This window comes from Pterocles gutturalis, unplaced genomic scaffold (genome assembly GCF_000699245.1).
Source record: "Pterocles gutturalis isolate BGI_N339 unplaced genomic scaffold, ASM69924v1 scaffold23236, whole genome shotgun sequence".
NCBI classification, from domain to species: domain Eukaryota; kingdom Metazoa; phylum Chordata; class Aves; order Pterocliformes; family Pteroclidae; genus Pterocles; species Pterocles gutturalis.
Window position 1 is genome coordinate 1 of NW_010106123.1, and position 23272 is coordinate 23272.

Consider the following 23272-nt stretch of genomic DNA (forward strand, 5'->3'; position numbering starts at 1 on the left):
TCTATGATTCTATGATTCTATGATTTGGGTGCCTTACATTTTAGCAGTTTGATACCGCCTCTTTTTCCTCTCCTACTCTGTTTCTCTACTATGTTGCGCATCCCAGGATGGGAAGTACTGGGGCTGGAAATTATTTCAGCAAAAAATCACTGGGACTTTTATTAAGCTTGCCTCCCCTACCATTTGTACCCTCTCATCCTGCTTTTGTTACAGCCCTGGGTACAATGTCTGGAACTGTTGAGTAGGATGATCCAAATTGTTTATACTTTTATTCTGTTGCTATTTCCATTTACTTTATCTTTTAGCTGTATCCTCACTGTGTTCTTCTAGTGATGTTCGTTTCAGGAGCTCTGAGTCTTCCTGTGTCCTGTAAGTCCAGTAAAGTGCAGTGAGAACTGTTCCCTAAGGGCCAAAACAGAAATCCAGCCTGCTAAACTGGATTCAGTCGTATGATGTGGCTAATCCATTACAACTCTGAAGGGTTAATGTGGAAGCTAATCTTAGTTGTCACTTTTGTAGAAAATGATAAAGCAAAATTTGCAAACTAGATTTGCTTTGGTGGAGTTGCAGGAGCACCACAGATTAAGACAGCAATGAGTTGTCTGTTTGTGCAATTGCTGCAATTTACTGTGGCTTGCACAGAAAAGAGGTGTGGCTTCCTCATTTAAGATATAAAGCTGTAAATCTTGGTTGTCAGGACTTGAAATTAAAATGTTAACCATTTTGAAAAACTTAACAAACTACTGACCAAGATTATTTTTCTCATTTCCATCTGCAGGAAGTCACCAAATCTGTACAACCCCTTCTGCTGGGAAGAATAATAGCTTCCTATGATCCAGACAACTCTGATGAAAGATCCATAGCTTACTACCTGGCCATTGGCTTGTGCCTTCTCTTCCTTGTGAGAACACTACTCATACACCCTGCTATATTTGGTCTTCATCATATAGGAATGCAAATGAGGATAGCTATGTTTAGCTTGATTTATAAGAAGGTAATTGTTTCATTTACACTCAAAGCCAAACCTCTGCCTACGCAATCTTTAGGCCACTTTGTTGAAAGTTTGATAGTTTTGTACACAATGTAAACAAAAGAATAATGTGGCTAACATCAGTTTCTGGCAGCTCTCCATTTCCTAAGTCCAAGGAATTAAATACTCGTCTACAGCTGGTTTGACTGAAGACAGCCTCTGTGTGAGTTCAGACTTGCTGGGTATGTGGTGAGATGCCTTAATTGTTCTACCACTGTGCTCCTGTTATGCACGTGTATTGCAAAAGAAGAGTAACATATGCTGGTGGCCAAGGAATATTTTTGAAAGAGGATTAGAGGTGAAGATTTAAACAATAAATATAACACAGAAGGAGTTGAGTGTGCATGATACTGTGTGAGATCTCTGTAGCATAAAGAATCAACAGATGCTGATGCATTGCATGTTCACAAATTCAAAGATTTAAAAAGGTGTTTGGTTTTACCAATAACAAAAGCAGCTAATTTAAATGAACATGTTAGTTACTCTAATATAAAGCTCACCATGAAAATATCTTTCAAAAATATTTGTCAGGATAGGCACAGTAGGAGATTTTTGAGGATGCGCAGCAGCACACAGCATGCATGCTTAATTGAAGCTTGCATTTGCATATATGTCTATATATATAAAATATGCAACAGAAAGGAAGGACTAGTTTGATAAATCAATATTTGTAAACCAATTTAATTAAATTCAAGTGACATAAATATCAAGTTTAATGAGACTTTCTTTATAGCGTAAGCAGGTAAGTAAGTTGTTATTTATACTACTGTACCATTGCCTATTATTTTTATCTGTATTTATTCTCTTTTATGGGGATGAGTTACATGGCCATTTTTCTGTTTGGTGTTTGTTTTTTTTTTTTTTTTTCTTTTACAGATCTTAAAACTCTCAAGCAGAGTTCTAGATAAAATAAGTACTGGACAATTGGTCAGTCTTCTTTCCAACAATCTGAACAAATTTGATGAGGTACGTCATTTGTTGTTTAATCCACCTGGTGATCCATCAAATAAAATGCAATATTTCAAGCTGTTCATGACAAACATTAAGGAAGGAAGGAGCATAAATGATGGACTGCACTGAGTGCTCATTGTAAATATAAAATGAATCACTACCTTATTAAAATGTGTTGGCACGTGGCCATGGAAATGCTTGTTCTGGTACTTATGACATCCTTTATCTCCTATGCTGATTAGTAGAGGAAACCTAAAGACCAGGTATACCATAAAAACATGCTTGTTTTACAGTCCAGTGAGAACCTCTGGGTTAAGCATCTGGTTTCACAGAAGTCATAACTTGCTAGTTCAATCCTTCCATCCTCTTTTCCTGACCACTGTACCTTTTTACTAAGGTGATCCAGACAGTTCCTGCTGTTGAACAAGCAATGATGTTCAGCATCCTGTTGCTACTGTTACCCACCCTCCTAAAAGTCTGAATAAGTGTTGATGTAAAACCTTATTAGGAATCGTTCCCAGCACATCTATCTTAGACAATACTTCTGCAGTCTCCTATAAAGTTTCTCTTTCTTTAAAGACACAGAAGTAAATGCCTGCTAATGGCTTTGGAAACTGGAAACTCTGAAATTCTGTTCGGCATGTATGTTTACTTGCTTCAGCGGTAGTCCAAGGTTTGCTTCCTCTGAAAGAAACAAGATCAGAGAGACTGTAGATATATGGTTCAAACTGTAGGGTGTATTTACTTTAAACACTATATTGCTGTATGGAGCAATGTCAGCTAGCACTGAACAAGCTAGGATATGTTCCATATCATTGCAGCAGTGTAGCTGCAATAACACAAACCCCTGTGCAGCCTGATCATAGGATTCAGTCCAAAATCTCCCCAGTGTGAAGGAACATGACTGAAGTAGGCAGCAATCTGTTTTAAACTAATTGTGTTCACACAACAGTCATCTCTTCACCAAAGTACTATTTGCCCGCTATGTCAGATTAAATCACTTTCAGAAGATTCTTCTGTGTATTTTTCACATCTTGCAATGGTTGAAAAAGCCAGCATCGATGGCAAACTGTTTGCTTTTACAAAGCTGGGATTTTTCCTCATGCATAAACGTAGAGAAGAGACAATTGCAGACTGAACTTTGCCTTACAAAAATCGAAGTTTAGGTGCGGAATGTATATGTATTGCTGTGCTGTCATCATAATTAACACCCAGAATGCTATGTGCTCAGGATCACGAATTCTCCTTTATAAACTTGTTTTACTACTGGAAATATTTGTACCATTCTTCATTACATTTTTCAAAATGTCACTTGAATGCCTTTTTCCTTTTCATGTAGTTTTCAGAGCACATCTGTAACTTGTATTATTATTTTTCTGCTGTGGGCTTCCACAGGGTCTTGCTTTGGCTCACTTTGTGTGGATTGCACCTTTACAAGTGGCACTGCTGATGGGACTGCTCTGGGATATGTTAGAAGCTTCTGCATTTTCTGGACTTGCTTTTCTAATAGTCCTGGCCTTTTTCCAAGCCTGGCTGGGGCAAATGATGATGAAATACAGGTGAGAAGACTGTTCTAAAAGTATTTCTATATATTTTCCTGAAACACATTGGTTTAAGAAGTTTCTATCTCTTGATTAAAGATCGCTAGTTGCAACATTGTTACAAAAGAGGAGACCAAAGAGTGTTGTCTGTGTTGGGAAAGTCACAGACAAGCCTTTACTTATTTAGCAGCAGCTGTCTAAACTTAACAAAATGAAAGGTCTAATGTGCAGTAAATAGTGGTAATGCTTTGTAGAATTAAAACTCCTTGCTAGTGACTTGATTTATTCTCTTTAGAGCTTGTATTTTCTCCTTAGTAAAACAATTACTAGATTTCTAATAATTCCTTTCCTATTCTTTATGATAATTCTGTTAAAACAAACATTTTAAGCATAGGTATATAGGGAAAGTGTTTTCATAAAATATAATGGGATCCAAACCAACTATACAGGATGAAAAAGATGAAGATTGACCTACTGGCTTTTTACTTTGTAGGAATAAGAGGGCAGGAAAGATCAATGAGAGACTTGTCATCACCTCAGAAATAATTGAAAATATACAGTCAGTTAAAGCCTATTGTTGGGAAGATGCAATGGAAAAAATGATTGAAAGCATCCGTGAGTAAGTGTTCTCATTTGTTAGTCAAATTTTTTATGTGCTCAGAAAAAAAAAAAAAAATAGGTGGCTATGAACACCATCTGTGGTCTTGTTAGTTTAGAAGTAAAGCATGCAAATATTAATCCTCCATAAACCAACCATGCTTTCCCACACTGCAGCTTGGTATTTTTCCCAATTTGTCAAGTTCACTATGGAGGTGAGATTTTATTTATTTTTTAAATTTGCTTCCTCATTTGTTATAATGATATTTCAGTGGTTAGCTTGTGCAGGTAGAACAATTGTGGCATCTGTGTTTGTTTCTGGCCAACCCTATCCTTATCTTACAATAAAAAGCCCTTTTGTGATGGTTACTTAAGGCTTTACAGACTTTCCTATTCTGTGGTGGAGGAAACAGTATGAATCCTCTGCATCCATTTTCTGAGAAATGCAATAAAGCTGTTTTTAAATGTTACATGCAATCTGTGAAAGGATTAAAGTAGCACAGCTTCATGTATTCATCCTGCACAATTGCATTAACATTTATTGCCTGTAGTTAGCCTTGTATAATGCTTATCTCTTCAATTAATGTCAAGATTGAACTGGAACTACCAGACCTGAAGCAGAAAGGAGGTAAAAGAGCTAACCTAGTTAGCTCAGAGCTATGAGAAGGAGGACTTCGTTACCCACAGCGAGTCCTGGGGGAAGGGAAGTGACATATTGATTGATGGGAAACGCTGCACTAAAGCTGTCCTGTGTGTTTGTTTAGTCCTTCACGGAGAATTAAAACTCTGTGCCAGGTGTGTGATTGGGAAAATAAAAGATATATAAGTGCATTATTATCATGTAAATAAAAGAGATGAAATAGTATTATTATACAAACACTTTCTTGTTCAGCTGCTTTCTGAAAGACAGTCCAGGGAAAGTGAAATGTTCTTTAATTTAGAATAAGGAAGATCTTAAAATTTGGAATGATTTACTATAAATGCTTAGAGAAAACTCAGTCTGAATCCAGGCCAGGAGTTCCAGCCTGAGGATGGAATCAGGTTAGGATTCCCCTGTTGTCACTAGTCACATGCATTGCTTTTAGGAAATTTGAGACCATGTCTTATGAGCAAATCCTGTAGAAATGAATTAAATAAATTTTAGTCCACAAAATGGTCACAGAAACCTGGAAAAAGGACTGTCATTTTATGATTTATATTCTCTACAATAATTTATAGTGAATTCTTTAATGCTGGCATTAAATTTTTATTATATTATGCATGGATTTTTAAAATATAGGAATGCTAACAATATTACAAGATCGAAGTATCTCTCTTCTACTTCTCTGCACAAAAATACCATATTTTAAAATGATCCAACAGATCATGTGGTGAAGACATCACCAGAACAGGTCAACCCAGGAATGTCAGAGTTTCAATTGAATTTTGCTTGATGAGCCAGCTCTGCAGGGCCTCCCAATCAGTTGGCTTGTTAAGCTGGTAGGAAACGAGACCTTGTTTATGAAGCTATGCCTGCATTGTAGCAACAGTGCGTTATAACTCAGTTGTTACCAAACCGCTTCTGCATGCTGGCATTTTCTGATGCAACCCAGTTTAATTAACTAATGAACTAGATACATCTGTGCCCTTGGTAGACTTGAGCTGCAGGTGTAACACTGCCACAGGCAAACTTCCCTTGGGAACTGTGACACTTCAGAGGGACTGATATGGGCTGTTTCCTGTGTGCCCTGTTAAGTCTGTCCTGATAATACCTGCTTGTAAGAGGTGTCTGAATAGACATACCTGCACTCCTATGGGCTATGCAGGGCATTAAGAGAAGCAAAAAACCACAACACCAGACTGTTCCCCTGAACCATAGCATAGCACTGGAGAATGTGAAATCCAAGGTTGGAAGTGTCTGTACTTTGTCAGCAGAAGATGCATCTTAATATAAAGCAAGGACTCTCAAGCTCACATATTTGTACTGATTCCTGCAGAATCATTTCAAAAACAGACATACACTGGTCTACACTCTATACATTCACGAGACTCATAGTGTCCTTAACATCTATCTCCAAGTGCCCATATTGCGTCAGCAAGACCTGTTGCAAATGAGGGCTTAATTTACAGACCTCTCAAGCCTGTATCGCAGACAGACCCACCTCTGGAAAATTTTTTACTTGTGGTTGGGTCAGCTTGTGGCTGGTACTTGGGAGCGTACTGAAAAGGGTTAGTGCTTTGATTCTCCCTCTTTGGAGTAGCAGCTGTGTGCTTCAGCACTAGGGGGATTTTTGGTACCTTCTACCCACCATTTTTGTGGGACTGGACGAGCACCAAGGCCAAAAATCTTTGTTATCCCTATTCAGTGCTGCTACCCACAGTCTCATACAAGCTCTGGAGGGACCTACGAGGCCCTTTCTCCAGGTCAATGGTTACTACTGTGGTGGTGACCTGCATGCCTGGCTGCTTTCTTGAGGTCTCTCTTGTGAAATACAGACTTAACAAGAAGTGCTAGCGTGATCCAAAACTGGCTAAGCTCAGATTTTCTGTCAGGGACTTTTAAGAACACATTGGCTGACAGAAATTGGGAAGATGCTGGATGCATGTGGAAGTCTCATGCATGTGTATTACGGAGGTGAAAGGGGTTTTCACACTGCTCCAAAATCCTGGATGGACTTTGCATGCAGTCACTGGCTCAGTACCAGAAGACACGTAAAGGTTATGGTGCTTAGCCTTGTGGCAGCAGGTATTATCACCACCAATGTGACTGTGAACTTCTGCACAGAATCCCAGTGGTTAGAGCACTCACCCAGTGAATGGCCACTTTGGGGTCTAGCTCCATCTCTAGCCCCAGTTAATTGCTCTTGCAGCAGAACAATTGTTCTTTCACTGCAGCAGAGGTGCCTCTGTTCAGGCAAAGCTGAGCTGGAGGGCACCTGGGGAATGTGAATTGAACGGGGTCAAAATGAGAGCAGTCCATAGAAAGCTTCAGCACTGTGAGTTAGGGCTGTCAACTCAGAAAATGAATTATTTCCTCCCTGGATTTTTTATCTTTTTATTTAATAGTTTGCTGTAAGATGTGTAGACATTGTGGAAACAGCTAAGAGTAATCACTAGTTGCATTCCTGACTGCACTGCAGTCAGTAAGCTCCTCCATAGACTGAGTTTCTCTGGAGAAAGGAAGGGGGAGAGCAAACTCCCTGCCTTCCACCCCTTCAAGCTGCAGTTAACTGATACCTTGCTTCATGGGTGAAACTGTTAGTAAGGTGCTCTGCAAAAAATGACGACACTATAATCAGATTGTGGATTGTTCTTAGTTTTTTTATGATCATGCACAACAAATCTGGCATTTCAAAGTATCTTGTTTCTAGGGGAGCTATGTGTCTAGATGAGCGTTTGAGTATGGAATGATGCTTCCAGGAGTGTATTATATACCACAGCATTAGATGCTTAAGGGTGTTTGTGCCAGGAATTGTAGAGGCTTGTGGTTTATGAAGTACCTGAATCATGTCATAGGTTGTTGTTATTTTGTCAGACATCTCTGAACATTGGTGCCAAAACTTGCCTCAATTATTTTTTAGTTCCAAAAATTGTTTTGAATCTTGCTTTTTAGTTGCAATCCAAGAAAATAACAAGGATGAACGAGCCTCTGAGTTAGTCGTTTTACCAACAGTTCCCTCTAAAATATTTGTAAGATATAAACTGTGGAATCCTATACTAATTATTTTTGTTTTTTTTAACAGAGCTGAACTGAAGCTAACTCGAAAAGCTGCTTATGTGAGATATTTCAACAGCTCAGCCTTCTTCTTTTCGGGCTTTTTTGTGGTGTTTTTAGCTGTGCTTCCATATGCTGTGACTAAAGGAATTATTCTCCGAAAAATATTTACCACCATTTCCTATTGCATTGTTCTTCGAATGGCAGTAACCAGGCAGTTCCCTGGGTCCGTACAGACCTGGTATGACTCTGTTGGAGCAATAAACAAAATACAGGTAGGGTACATACACTAAAATCTTCCCAAGTACGTAAGCTAATTCTTTATATCGTGTTATCTTGTCAGTTGATCAACAAAAGCACACAGCATTTATGCAGACTTTCCGAATATACTATATGTTGCTTTGACTACACACCATGAAATGTCATTATAAATCTTGATATTGTTATATGGTTCCCCAGGCAGCATAACTACAGGATTTTAATGCTACCTGCACACTGTTTTTTTCTGAAACAGTGACAGTTATTTCTTCTCATTGCAGAATAAGGAACTTAGTATATCTTGAGTTGTGGTGCGTAAAGAGATATTTTTCCTTCAGAAAAGGAAGTACAAAATTAGTACATGTTTTTTTGTAGCATGGCTTCCAGTAGTTGCAGTCACAGATCTTCTGTTTTCCTAGCTATTAGTAGCAAGAACAGCAGGAAATTTTTCGTCTTATGCAAATGTGCCTCTCATTCATTCTGAGTAGTAAATATAATTAAGGTACCAGTCAAATAATTATTCCCTACCTTACCTACTGAGATCAGTTGCTCATATACCAGCATGAGAGGCTTATCTGCAGAGTCAAATCACGGTGAATTCTCATGAACTCTATCTGTTTTATCTTCTGTTTTGAAATCACTTCTCAGGAAAAGAATTCTTATTGTATTTTGGGGTGAAATCTTGGGCTTTTTTTTAACATATTTATAGATTTTTTTTTTGAAAAACATATATTTTATTATTTTTAGTGTGATAAAAATACCTAACATGGAACTTAAAGATCTTAATCAGAAATCTGAACTTTAATATAGAATAAGAAGCAGATACTGGATTTTTATGATTTTTAACTGGGCAGAAAATTTGAGAAATCTATCCATAAACCTTTCTATTTGACATTCAGAAGGCTGCCTTGTTAGGTCTCAATTTAGGCAGTCTGTGTGCTCTCAAATTCCCTAGGCATTAGTGGAGGTATCGTCTCTCTCCTCTTTCCTGAAAAAAAACAGTGCCCTGTCACAGAACTGTCAAGTCCGGTTTTTGTACCATTGCTGTCACTTTGCGAACACTTGTCTTTGGGGATATTAGCTCTGTGTCTGCTCTGGAATTCATAAATAATCATCTCTTTGTGGCAGGTTCAGTATAGACCCCTTAGCACAGAATCCTAGAACACCAATGCCCTTTACTTGTCACAAGAAACATAAACAAAAATAATAAATCACTCATACATTTCTTTCATTTCGTTTCCTCATCAGTTTAGAGAGTTGCCAGGGCCAGATATTTCCCCTGGGTTGTTGTATTTTCCCTGTAGCTAGATCCATGTTTTCTAGACCATGAAGTGTTTCAGGATCATTGTGCTTTCTCTGACTATCACTGCTCCAGCAACTCCACAGGATGACCCCACCACCTTTGTCGTGAAAGCCTAGCCTAGCTATCGTTTCCTTTTTTTTTTTTTTTTTTTTGATAAACTGTGTGTGTTTTGCCTTCCAGTTTTTCAGTTCCTGCCCTTTCAATCGTCCGCTTTTTCTCTTCTGCTTGTTCTACCTGGGAGTTTTGCAAGTTTACTGTACAGGACTGATTTTCCCCTGTATCTACTTAGTTTATCCACTGTATTGCCCATGTAGACCTACTTGGTTCCACAAAATTTAAAAAGACCATGGAGTCTGTAGGTACCATCTAAGACTACATAACCTTAACAAAATAATGGAGTAGAGAAGTTATCTATCCTACATTAGCATAGGCTTACTCTTTTCCTGATATTATCACAGAAGATAACACAACTCTTGGGTTGCTGGCTTGTGTTATTTGAAATTACACTACTTCAGTACTGCACTGGCCATGGTCATTATCTGCCTCTTTTTTTTTTTTTTTAATTTTTTTTTTTTTTTTTTTTTTTTGGTAGAGACATCATTCTAACTCTTAAACTCTTGCAGTTTTGGAATAGGGAGACAGCAGCACATAGGTGCTTTGTTTTGCTGTTTACCAGAGTGCAACCTTCCACCTGCTGCTCTAAAACCAAAGTTTTATTTGAAAAGGATTAAGGTTGGAGGGGTGATGCTGCCTGATACAAGTCCTGAAAACAAAGGAAATGGCAAGTTTTGATATTCTTTGTAAACCATAACCAAATACATTTATGGTTATCTTTTCACTAGCAATGAAAGACTTAGTAGTTTCAAAAACATTTTCTTCTGCATCCAAAAGATGTTGTATAAACTGTATTTATGCTTCTCTCTAAGACACTACAACGCAATAGCACCATCAAAAATATTAGCTAGTGCTCAGTGTTGGCAAGTATATACTGCTTTGGGTGATGTGGCTGTCATCCCTTACTGTTTCCTCTCATCTGCTTTTATGGTGTTTCTAGGATTTCTTGCTGAAAAAGGAATATAAAGCCCTGGAGTATAATCTAACAACCACTGGGGTTGAGCTGGACAAAGTAACAGCTTTTTGGGATGAGGTTAGTACTCTTACCCAAACTATATTAAAACACAGGGTGTACCTTTTTTAACGATATTTGCCATGGTGTTCTCTAAATAGACCAGCCTGCACTCACTCCTTCATTTTAACTGGCTTGAGCTATCAGCAGGCAAGGAATATATGACAAGTGATTAATGCATGATATCAAATTATCCATGATTGAGAAACTTTGGAAGAGATCTTTTGATAAGCGTTAAGGCCTGTAATAAATACTTATTTCTGATTTAAACCAGCCTGAAAACAGAATCAGGCTGTGGCATGTATAAGCATTGGAAAGCAGTTGCCAACAGGCAAATTTTGTTAGTGTCCATAAATTTAGGAGCAAGCCCAATACATACATTAAAATATATATGTATATTTAAGTATATAATAAATATGTTCTAGATAGGAATAGAACACTGGAAAAGTAACAACAGAGAAGTAAGAAGTTCATATGTTTTCATAAGTCCATAGTATGATATACATGTCTGCATATGCATGTTTTGTTTATTTTTTATGTACATACAAATACACATCTGTGTATGTTGCAGGGAATTGGAGAGCTGTTTGCAAAAGCAAACCAGGAAAACAACAACAGCAAAGCTCCTAGCATTGACAACAATCTCTTCTTCAGTAATTTTCCCCTTCATGCCTCTCCTGTTCTTCAGGATATAAATTTCAAGATTGAGAAGGGACAGTTATTAGCTGTTTCTGGATCCACTGGAGCAGGCAAGGTATTTCTATTTATGTTGTTTCAACAAAAGTCTTAAAAATTTTAAGCAATAATGTTGTGTTATCTATATTGTTACCTGTACTGTTACTGTATTCTTGCTATCCTGTGCTTGCTGTAAAAATGATGGCTGCAGGAAAAAGTATGAATAAACTTTAAGTTTCAGTAAAACGGCCAATAGTTATTTGAAGTTTTACTCTGTGCCCAATATGTGAAAGAGTTTGCTGGATATTTCAGACTTAATAAGGAAATCACAAATGACAAAACTATTTTTCCATAGGAAGTAAAGGAGATTTGCAGGAATAATGCAGACTGAAACCTAAAGTTATTGCCATGGTGAGAATCTCCTTGCCTTTAAAACAACAAAACTGGAGAACGTAGCATAGATTTATAGATGGCTCAGTATGCTAGAAAGCAGACCTTTTTTTTTTTTTTTTTTTCCCTTGCCTTGCTATCATTTTGAGGAAAAATTTAAACACAAGACGGTCAGTAACCTGTCAAGGCTGAGATGGATTAGCCAGGTAACTAAGATGTGTTCCCTGGATGCGTGGTATACCTGGTCACTTGTGCTCTGGTTCCTACAGTGCCTCACTCAGACAGGCTCCCAGAGTCCCTTGTGAAAGCCTGGGGATGTACTGTTGAAACTGTTGTTTTTCTGAGAAAAGTTGTGGTTTAGATTAATCACCATTTAAGAACCCCAAAATATCAATACATTTAGTTTGCAGATAACACATCTGATTAACCTCATTAGTATAAAATGAGTTGAACTGTGGTACACTTACTTGCTTTGAACAGCAAGTAATTAGATGAGTCTTTCATCTTCACTGGATTTTCTGAGAAGATGTGAAAGTCAAAGGAAACATTCATTATGCATTTGGCAACTTTTATTTTCCTGTTTAGCAAATTATTGGTGGACATATTCTGATTTCTTTTGGTAAAATCTTTGGTCTGTTGGAGTCAATGGCAAAGGACCCATCAGTTTCAATATGATCAAAGCCTCTATAGTATTTCTCAGTAATGATACCAAAAAGAAAGAGCAAGGGACTCAGGACATGAGGTTGTCCTCAAGCTGATATGTTTGGGTGCATTTTACTGTGATATTTCTGAATTAACAAAATAGTTTTCCTATGTTGCTGATAATCTCAGATGGCTGTTGCTAAAGCTGATACTTGTAATAAAAACATGTCAATTAGAAAGTGCTGAAGGATGTATGTATATCTCCTTTATTCAGCTACTTAGGAAATTGAGGAAAATTCAGATTACACTGAGCAGTTTATGTGAGTACAACAAATTTTCACTTTTCAGGGCAATAAAGATGAAAGGCTTATAGTATTATCTGAAATACTTGCAAAAAAATGAGGTTTGCACTGCGCCCTCAAAGAATAATTTCTCATTCCCTTACACCACCTTAACTGAATATTTCCTTCATGTTGCTTGAGGCTGTTACTGTATATTCACAGTATATTCACTAACAATTCCAGGAATTGTCAGGCCTGTGACATAGACTGCACACTTATTTTATCCATAACACGTGTGAAGCCTGACATCAGCTCTGTAATACCGCTTCAATATTAGATAGGGTCAGGTTTGAGGTTTTTTTCCCCATATATGGCACAAGATACAGTAGTTTAACATCAAGTGTGCAAAACATACTGTGTCTGTCCTTTCCAAGATTAGAAACTTCTTACTCAGCATTTTGTAAAAGTCAGATTCTGGTATAATGGAAAGAATCTTGTGAGACTCCCCCCTCATACTGTATAACTTGTCAAAGGATCTCTGGGTTTGACAGCATGAAACTGTGACTTAGACAGTTTTTTAGATCTTTGGCTGTTATGTTCCAGCTTTGTTGACTGTTTATTAGTGATAAGAACACCACTGGAATGGCTCTGTAACATATTTTTCCTTGTATTTCTCAATTCTATTCTTTGATCTAGTAGCCAGTGATGTATGACAAGGTTACTACAAGCTACTGATTAACTTTGAAATTATAACATGTCAGTACTGAAATTGCAATCAATTCTTTTATGAAGGGAAATAGTAAATATACTTAGGTCATGTATTAACGTAAACGAGTTAACAGTTACAGAGCAAAATTCAGATTACACTGATCAGTTTGTGAGTAATTGTATACACATACACAAAGAAATTGCATTTTTCAAGGCAATACAGATCAGAGGCTTATGGACACTAGCAAAATTGTAAACACTAATTGGGTTCTACAAAGAACAAACAAAATAATCATTGATAATGTTAAAATTAAAGTAATATTCTCCATAAATACTAGTACCTTATGTCTGTATGTGTCTCACAGATACTCACATTTTTACCTTGTAAAATTACTGGTAGTTTAATTAAAAATATGTACTTTTGCAGCAGCATGCCTTTTTTACAAGATATCTTACACAATTTTTATCATTCATTGAAGGAAGTTTCTCTTATTTCAGAGGCCATTCAGAAACATATGTATCATGAAAATCTCCACTAATTGCAGCTTGCACTTGATCAGTACTTATAGGGGCACTCTTTACAAGACAAATGTACCACTTAAGTGACTTAGCAGAGTGACTCTCATTTTGTTTAGCGTTTCTTATGGTTGTACAGACCTCTGATACGTTAACCGAGTGTTAATGATTTTTCAGACTTCTCTTCTGATGTTGATAATGGGAGAATTGGAGCCTTCTCAGGGTAAAATGAAACACAGTGGAAGGATATCCTTTTCACCTCAAGTCTCCTGGATCATGCCTGGAACAATAAAAGAAAACATAGTTTTTGGTGTATCCTATGATGAATACCGATACAAGAGTGTCATCAAAGCCTGCCAGCTGGAAGAGGTCAGTCATCTAGGATGCTTAAGACCTGTAACCCAGTCCAAGTGAAAAACTGCACAGAAAATGTCAGGGAGTCAAGCTTTAAGTAGGCAAGGCTTTTCTGAGATTTGAGGAACTCAGCCTGGCATCCTGCTTTTGTAGAATTGCAAGTCAACCTGTTGCCAGCTCCTTGGGAGACACAATGACTGTGCTGGTTCTGGTAGGTGCTGAACACAACAGGAGCTAAATAAGCTGGCTCAGATATTATAAGATGTCCGCCTTCTCAGTCTTTCTTGCTAGTTAAAACCTGGATAAACGTTAGAGAAATTATGTAAATTGTATTGTCCCTACAAAATTTTTTTGACGTTTCTTCCCCATAAAGAAGCTTTTCCTAACAATCTTGGAAATTAACCTGTTTTTCTCCTTTCTTTTGTACTTCAAAAGTGTCTCCAGGGATAATTAGAACTCTGTGCCAGAAATCTGAATTATTTAGAGGAAAATCTTGACTGAAGTTGTTTTTTTTTTTTTTCTTGTGCACATTGAAAATTCTCACACCAGAAATTATTGCAGGATCAATCTTTACGTGATATGTAGCTCACAATTAGTATAATGATGTGGAAATGTCCTTGTGTGTGTTTGATGTTTCCAGAGGGTAGTGTAGGAAAAGATATATTTTCACATTGCAAGATACAAAAGGACCCAGCATTTTAGACCTTTCCACCCTTATTGCTGTGCCTTAAGATCAGGCTTTTTGTCTGTAACATGTAGATGAAAACAATAAATAACTGTGCTGAATAGGATCTGTCTTTAGGCCACAAGGGTGAAACACATTTTCCTTTAACACCAGTCAAGGAAGAAAACAATAGCCAGTCTGTTTAAAAATAAGATGAGGTTACTGCGCTTTATCCCTGAGCAGGGTATAGTTAAGGTATAAAGTAAGCTTTTCTTATATGTTTGTGTGTTTGGATTGTGGTTTTCTGGAAATCTTTGAAAGCTTCTGAAGACGGGAGAATGAACAACTTCTGTGTCAGGCTTTCTGAAGAGAGTAGTCCTTAACCTTGGTTGTAAAAGTTGTAGTTAATGCCAAAGGTCCAAGAAAAAAATCGCTTCAGCAGCCCAAAACTATCCTTGGCCAAAGAGGCTTCCCAGCCCAGGCCCTTCCTAGAGCAGAAGGTGGTTTAATCATGGCTCAGTGTCTTGGTGTTGGTGGGACGGCTCGGTGTCTTGGTGTTGGTGGAAGAGTTCAGTGTTTCAGTGTTGGTGGGACAGCTTGGTGTTCTGGTGTTGGTGGGATGGCTCAGTGTTTCGGTGTTGGTGGGACGGCTTGGTGTCTCGGTAGGCTGCAGCTCCTTTGTTCTCCAAACAGGCTCAATCAAGCCAGCTTTGATCTGTGTTGGCACAGCTCTGTGCGGAATGATATGCTTCACCTCCTAGCAGGGCTCATTATTTGAGATCAAGTTTGATACTTATAAGGATATTTTCTTCTGGACTGAAGTTGAGTAAATTGTGCTGGCCTGAAGAGAAGGCAGAGTGGCTTGGAAGAAAGCCAAACACATTACCTTATTGCTATTATTATGCTTTCTAGTCTTGTTAGCTTTTACATCTTAGTTACCAAACAGGACTTAGTATGGCAGATTGAAGTTTGGATTTCAAATATTAATTCTCTGTTTATTCCCCAGTGTGACCTTTTAGGGATTTATTACAACAAGGGTTAGTGCTGTGTTGGATTGGGGTTGTGTGTGTTCTTATTCTTCAGAAAGGAGCAGTACTAGAGGGTTTTTGCCTAAGGGAGTTCACTTTGCCCCCTTCTCTGCAACTTTCCTAGGTAGTTATATAGTCCACTTGAATTTAAGCCTGTTGCTGAGTTTAGTTCTTACATGGGCGAAGGTGAATGAAGGATTGGTGATAAAAGAGAGTTTATTTCCTTATTGCCCATCTACTGAAAGTCAGTTAATATCCATCTCTTAACAATGGCTAAGTGAGATTTACTTCCAAGCTCCATGCTCACAAAAACTTTTTTGGGAATACAAAGCCATCTTCTTTGACCCAGTGGGCAAAGAGATGTGTTATTACTGCCAAAAGTAACATACCTGTGAAATGCTTTGCCATCTCCACCATCACCCTATAGAGGAAGCATACTTAAGATCTAGTCAAATTCCTAAATTTAATGTATTTTTCCCTTTGCCTTCATTAGTGTCAATAAAATACTACAGGTTACTCTATGTGGGTCATGTTATACCGTCTACATAGGTTTGTGGCTTCCTGACACACAGTGAATAGCCTATTCTTGTCTGTCAGCATAACAGAACACTGAAGCTGAGTGACTTCATACAAGGTGCTCTGCATTTTGCTATAAGTCTATGGAGATATGCAAATTATATTAACCAAGTGTAACTTAATTTGGCGTGCATGAGAATTTTCAGATAAGTCAGTGCTACATTTTTCTGCCTGACTTTACATTGGTACATAGTTGATTTGCTAAGGAATTATCACTTACAGCCTCTTCAGAGCTGCTAAGTACCTGAGGTAAATTTATCTCAAAGTAGTTATGAAAGATGGAAAGTTCAAGTAAATATTTCACAGAGCTTTCCATATTTTTAAGTGTTCAAGAATAAAATTTTCACTGTATAGGAAGCTGGATCTTTATTTAGAGGTTAGAATGTGTTATGTGTTAGATTTAAAGAATGATAAATCTGGTTATATTAACCATTACCTAAAAAATAGGTGGGCTTTGGTAGGTTTTTCTTGGGTGGAAGAGGGATTTTTTTATGTTTATCTAAAACTTATTCTTTCACCTTTACATTTTGTTCTATTTGTGTATGGAATCATCAAAGGAAGGTTAAAAAGATGGTTTGTTCTCTAACGAATTTTGAGTATTCACAATTAACGTTACTGGAAAGCAATGACACAATGAGCAACAAAAGGATTTTATTTCTTTAATGAACTCACATAAGTTTATAGCAATTTAGAACACTAAAATGGGACATTTTTTAGTCCAAATTGTTCAAGTAGCTACGTGTACTTTTGTGACAGTATACCCAGCTTCAGAGATTTCTGCCTTTGGCTTCGTATTGTTGCCTTGCTGCAATTCATCTACCCTCCAGTTGTGTCAGTACACCTGTTTATGACGTTGTACTGTGAAACAGAAGATGAAGATTAAAAAGAAAATGGCTATGATATATTGGAAAACTGCATCCCTCATAAATACTCTACCAGGATAGTTTGACGAAGTGTGTTTGTGTAGCGCACAGTACATTAGGATCTCATTCTGTGCCTGGGTTTACAGGCTCAATTAGGGTGTACATGTCTCTCAAGTGTCCTTTTTTCTCGTGCATAATGTAATTGTTGTCTCGCCCAACACCCATCACATAGCTGCGTGACTGATGAATGATCAGATGCAGTGGATCATGTCATACAGTAGATAATGTTTTGTGAGTCTGCGTATGGGAAGCATGTGTTTTCATGGTGCTCCTTTGAGTGAAGTCCCACTTGATGGTACACGTGGCAGCACTGTAGTGTCACAGGTTATGTTCATGTCCTTGGTCTTCACAGCTCTGCTCTGTAGCCTTCTCTGGCACGTGGGGATACCAAGTTCAAAGGACACCACAGTGCAATTATATGCAAGTGTATGAGATCTGAGTCGTTGAAAGGATCCACAGTGACAGACAGTTGTGTGTTGGAGGCTCAGTGAGGGAAGTTTGTCAGGTCTAAGTACCTCTGCTTGTCACAATTTCAGGATAACACTGTATAGATGTATAATACTGAATAAGCATGAGAAGGGTTCTCAAATGCATCTCTGTGCATCAGTAAAAGCATGCCTAAAGTACTTTTTAAACTTTTGTTTGTACAGCTTATATGCATATTTTTATAGTAGTGTAGCCTGCTTTATTTGTGTAAAATGATTCAGAAGTTGATTATAATTACATTTCCTGATTAAAATTTTTCCTTTGAGGGTAAGTAGGGCATCAGGGGAGGTAAAATAATGTTTTACGATGTCATTCTAATGACTGGAGTTTGGAAATGGGCAGAAGCTAAGAAAAGAGCAGTAGAAGGTGATAGAAGAAAAGGAAGACTGCTTTGGAGTTGAGATAAAGGGACTGTAATTAAGAGCTACTTTAGTGTTCTTGATATCCTATAGAAACAGCCTTACTGGCAAAAAATATTTCTGAATGCCCAGCACAAACTAAATATGTCTGCAGTGAGATATGATTGGTGCATAGACATTGCCCTTATTCTTGTGTGATGTTGAACTCGAGGGAATGCCAGTACATTTAAATGACAATATCTTCTGTGAAACATCACAGTAAAAAAAGTTTTACAAGAAGTCATAGGAGAAGGGCTGCTTTTTCCTTCTCCACTGCCTTCTTCCCCTTTTTTTTCCTTTCCTCGAGGAATAGCGACTATTTTAAGCAAGCAAGCAGGGTGAGTACCTAATTTAACACATCTTCTAAAATGAAGGTCCCAGTCTGCAAATACGGAGGTGAAGGCTTTCAGCTTTTAGATCAAACCATTCCAGCACAGATTAGTAGTCCTTGCCATTTGTCCTTTTTTTCAGAAGCTTTTTTGAAATAAATTGTTTGAATGGGATTAATTTTGAATGTGCAGGTATTATCGCAAACCCATTACCTTTAAAATCTTACATTGTCATGCTATGATGGGGGAGAGACAAGATGTAATTGCTACAGATTCTGGACTCATTTGCTAAAGACAGTCTCCAAAGGCAAGTTTAAAGGTACTTGAAAAGTGAGGTAAGATGAATTGGTGCTGCCTCGGCTTATGCTACGGGTTTTGCGGGTTTTTTTTGACAAGGTGTTTTACCCTTTTTGTCAAGTACTTTTAACACATTCATGGTAAAAATCAATTAGCAAGAGAAGGTGAGCTTTTGCCTAGCACTTCAAATTAAGGACCAAGTATGAACAAATTTAACACTGAGAAACCATCCTGCGTAATTAATTGATTTTTATTCTCATTGCTCAATAGCAAAAGCCACTGGGAGTTGTGAACTGGATGAGTTTATATGTCTATAGAAACTTGCTACTAAATTTGAAGTAATTCCACAAGTGTAACTTCCCTGGAGATTAAAGGGTTGTATTAATGACATGGCAGGGATAACATGAATATAAATGGAAATTTATAGGAGTAGCCAGCTAGGTTTGCAAAATCCTTATTAATGATGTAATGAAAAATGGGGAAGGAATGTGGCTTGATTTTCAGATTTTTAGGTTGAAAAATCAGTACTAATAGCCTACTATACACAGGGTGTGGGATTTTTGTTTGGTTTTAGGACTTGCTAAATTAAAAAGGTAAAACATTTGGACAGTTGAAATGGGAATCTTTGTGTCTAAATGCTGCTAACATTGAACAAAATAATCCTAAGAGAAGGCATTCCTCCAGTCAAGAATGCAGAAGCAGGCCATTATAGTTATTGTTAAAAAATAAAACAATTAAAAAATAAACAAGCATCATATCCCATCTGAAGGGGTGCATTAGTTTTGAAACCATGCTTCCATGACTTCCATTTTTACCTTTTTGCAAGGTAGGATAGATATTTTTCTACCTAGTTAGTTCATTTGATCCTTCGATAGTTACCTAAGAGGCCATAAAAACATGATGGCAAACTACCTTGAAGAGATTGCCACTCTTAAAGTAAACACATGTTCTGATTTGAGAGCCACCAGCTGCTCATGAATGTAATGTTTAACATGGCATGCAAATAAAGGAAGTGCTTCCTTGCAAAATCAACTCATACATTAGAACTAAAGAACCTGTGGCCAGGTCCTGTGGGGTTTTTTTCAGCTGGTTTTACAAGGAGTGCAGGATATTAATTTTCATCTAAGAATTTAAATTACAGAGAGAATAACTAGAGAAAGAGACAGTCCATGTGCCAAGCCCTGGTTTGTGTTTCTGCATGTTTGATGTCTTCTTGCCAAGGATGACATCCATCCTTGGGTGGCGAGTTCACTGCAATGGCAAGGATGCCCTGAAACAGAAACACATATCCTTGCATCCCAGTGTACTGCTCCAGCCCCTTTTGTTTGTGCTAGTTTTGGGTTTGTTTGTTTTTTGTTGGTTGTTTGGTTGGTTTGGGGTTTTTTTTTTGGCAGATAACTAAATCAGTAGGAGTTGAGAGGTTATTATGTCAGTAAGTTAAATAGTTTGTGCCCAGATTTTGTGCCTGTTTCTCACAAGGGATATTGTCAGCTTACGTAAGTGTGTGGAAGAGAGGAACAATAAGGATTCAATTCTGGAACTGAGTGCTTTGTAGTAGGTACTTCTTTACAAGGGGATATTAAGAGGTAGCTTGGTTACATATTCAGGTACATGTCTACAGTGTAAACTATGTGAGAGTAAGTTGCTTAGCCTGTCTTCATAGCTGGGGAGAGCAACAGGCATGTCAAGGTGAAGTTCATCTCATCCTAATGTAAACAGCTAAAATAGCATAAATGCCTCTCCCACTACAACCATTTGCATCTTAGACACGTGGGCCCAAAAGCTGGCTACCTTTATACTTTTTCCACCTTGCACTGGTATGATCTACTGACATGAGCAGACTCCTCTAACTGAAATTCTTGTCTGTAGCCCAAAATCATGGGCGGGTCAGTTGTGAAGCTGCTGACACAGTGAGTTCCCTGGGGGAACTGGAAGTAGGCTAGTACAGTTTCTTTATAGCAGTGGAGCATCTCGGTTAGAGAAAAAAATAGTCTGAAACATCTAAATGCACTGACTTCAAGAAGTTTATCAGCGATCAAGTAAATATGTTTAACAGAGCCCCTCTGTAATGTTCTGTGTTAATATCGTTTAGTTAAAAGTCTGTTTCAGTCAAGAGAGCTCTCCCCACCCCTTTCTCTGTCTTAGGTACAGTGCTCTGGACTGATTACCTTGGACGTTGCCCTATCTTCCTTGTCACTTCTGGAATTGTATTTAATTCCTTTACCCTGCATTTAAGCTTCCCACACACAGCATACTGACTACTTCATGTTTCAAAAATCTCTTCCATGTGAATGTTTCACCATAGAGAAAGCAAGTTTTGCGAGCATTCGTGTGGGTTTTGGGTGAGCCTGACACTCTGCTGGAGGTCACAAACTCTTGTGAAAACAAAGCTTGTGCTTTTAGATCGTGAATCCTTTATGAATGGTTCAGGTAAGATCTAACAAAAGCCTCATCTTTAGGAATCATAGGCAGAGAGAGGAGAGTTACCTAAATAAAATAAAATTTGAAAAAGTAATTTATGATTTGAAATACTTTAAAGAGTTCTGTTTTTCTGGCTTCTGGCCCAGGAAAATGAGTGCTTGAATATGTTCAAGCTGGTTCCCCAAAAGCGAAGATATAAAGAAATTAGTGAAAATTCTTCCTCTTTTAAAAATTAAAATAAATGTTCACTGGTAGGTATGACTCTGAAACAAAAGACTTGATTTCAAAACTTTAAAACTTTGAATTTTGCAGTTCATCTTTCATACTTTTAAGATAATTTCTTTTCTGAAAATCAGGACAAAATGAAACTTATTCTTTCTGCAAAATGACATTTAAAATTTATTATCTAAAGATCTTTACTAGTCACTCAGTTCAAATCTGGATGTTTGTTTCAGTTTTTAGAATTGAATGTGATTGCCTGGAAGTACAGAAATAATCATGTTAGTGAGAAAGCTGGTAACAGTAAATTTTCCTCTTATAACTAAAGAGAAAGAGTATACTCTTTAGGTTGGAACAATATTGCAGTTCCTGCTTGAAACCCTTGGTGCTCCTTCTGCTTAACCTGTATTCAGGTTTACTTGGCATTTTATACAATAAATGCTTCAGTATTTTTCTTCTAATCTATTGCAAATAGTCTATGCTACAGAAAGAGAATTGTAAAGTCTATTCAGAGGCAGCTTCTCTTAAACACAGAGAGAAAGAAGAAGGCAGAAAAGGGAGTACTTTGGTAGGTGAGGAGGTAGTAATGTGAATAGGGGAATTCTCTGGAAAGTCTGAAAATAAACATGGGGAATGTTAATGGCAATGAAGAAAAGGAAGGGGATGGAGGTGATAAAGAAACTGTAAAAAAACCAGAAGTGAAATAGAGGAAAGGGTTAGTGACGATGAAATGGAGAGAGTCAAGACCGCTGCTCTGTTCCATCAGTTTCATGACTGTTTTATCTTTTGGGAGGGAAGACAGAAGAGGGAAGATCAAAAGCCACATCATTAAGGACATACTTAAGGAAGACAGAGGGGCTGCAGAAGTAAAATACATATGTTCTATCAAGTATATATTAAGTAGTTTGAGTAGCCTTGGATATATAAAGCAACTATTTGCTGAAAGGCATGGTTCTTAGAAACTATTTTCTGTCATGCTTTATTATCTGAATTGCTGCTAATGATTTATCAAATGATTTTGACAATAAACAATCTCTACAGAAAAGACTTAGGAGTGTGAAGCCCATTCTGAGGTTTTATTTTTTTGTAACAAGAACATATTTCCTATTCACACTGAAAAGAAGTATTACCTTAAACTATCTCAGCTATATTCTTCCATATGAAGCCCAAAGGTATTATGAGGGTTGTCTCTTTGCTGCTGAGGTAGATGAATATGACATTTTCACTGTTAAAAAATGCATGCAGATATTAAAAGTGGTGTGCAACTTGAGATTTGTTAGCTTCTGGTATCAGAAGCATCCACAAAAGTAATTAATGTCTGTGGGAACTGTGGGAGATTTCTTCTCTGAATAGTTATCAATGGGTTTCTCAATTTAAGCATTTAGAAATAGATATGTTAAAGAAAATCCAGTGGCTACTTAATTAGTGTGCTGGGGTTTGTGCCGTTCATCATCATTACATTATGTTTGTCCCTGGCTTGATTTCACTTCCCGCATAAAATGACAGCAAGGATGTATTTGGGCCAGCCCTATGTACTTTTTTACAATAGGTAATGCATGTTCCAACAAATAGCATTGTGTGTCTATTGGACTTCATCACTCTGTTTACGCCTTTGAAAGAAATTACTAAACATTTTTTAATTATTATAATTACAGTCTGAAAAGTTCTTTGCCTGTTCTATGCCATATATTATCCCAAGGTGAAGGGTAGAAGAGAGCAGAAGGGGAACTCATTAAAAGTCTGATTAAAATTCCATGTTGACACAAAGAAATGTATCTGACGAAATCCCACCACGATTTGAAACAATGGGAGCTATGCAATTTCTTTCAGTAGGGCTAGGATTCTACCCTGTTTTCAGGGGAAGA

General features: G+C 37.6%; 1 protein-coding gene across 1 annotated transcript in view; it reads left to right on the plus strand.

The window, feature by feature from the left end:
* Window positions 1-778: 778 nt before the first annotated feature.
* Window positions 779-23272, plus strand: part of CFTR (cystic fibrosis transmembrane conductance regulator (ATP-binding cassette sub-family C, member 7)) — a gene marked incomplete at its 5' end in the record, with an annotated part of 68443 nt that continues 45949 nt past the window's right edge. The window contains 8 exons of the mRNA XM_010087678.1: window positions 779-994; window positions 1907-1996; window positions 3377-3540; window positions 4016-4141; window positions 7842-8088; window positions 10429-10521; window positions 11072-11254; window positions 13890-14081. Coding sequence (XP_010085980.1) covers window positions 779-994; window positions 1907-1996; window positions 3377-3540; window positions 4016-4141; window positions 7842-8088; window positions 10429-10521; window positions 11072-11254; window positions 13890-14081 — 1311 coding nt within the window. The remainder of the gene's footprint in view (window positions 995-1906; window positions 1997-3376; window positions 3541-4015; window positions 4142-7841; window positions 8089-10428; window positions 10522-11071; window positions 11255-13889; window positions 14082-23272) is intronic.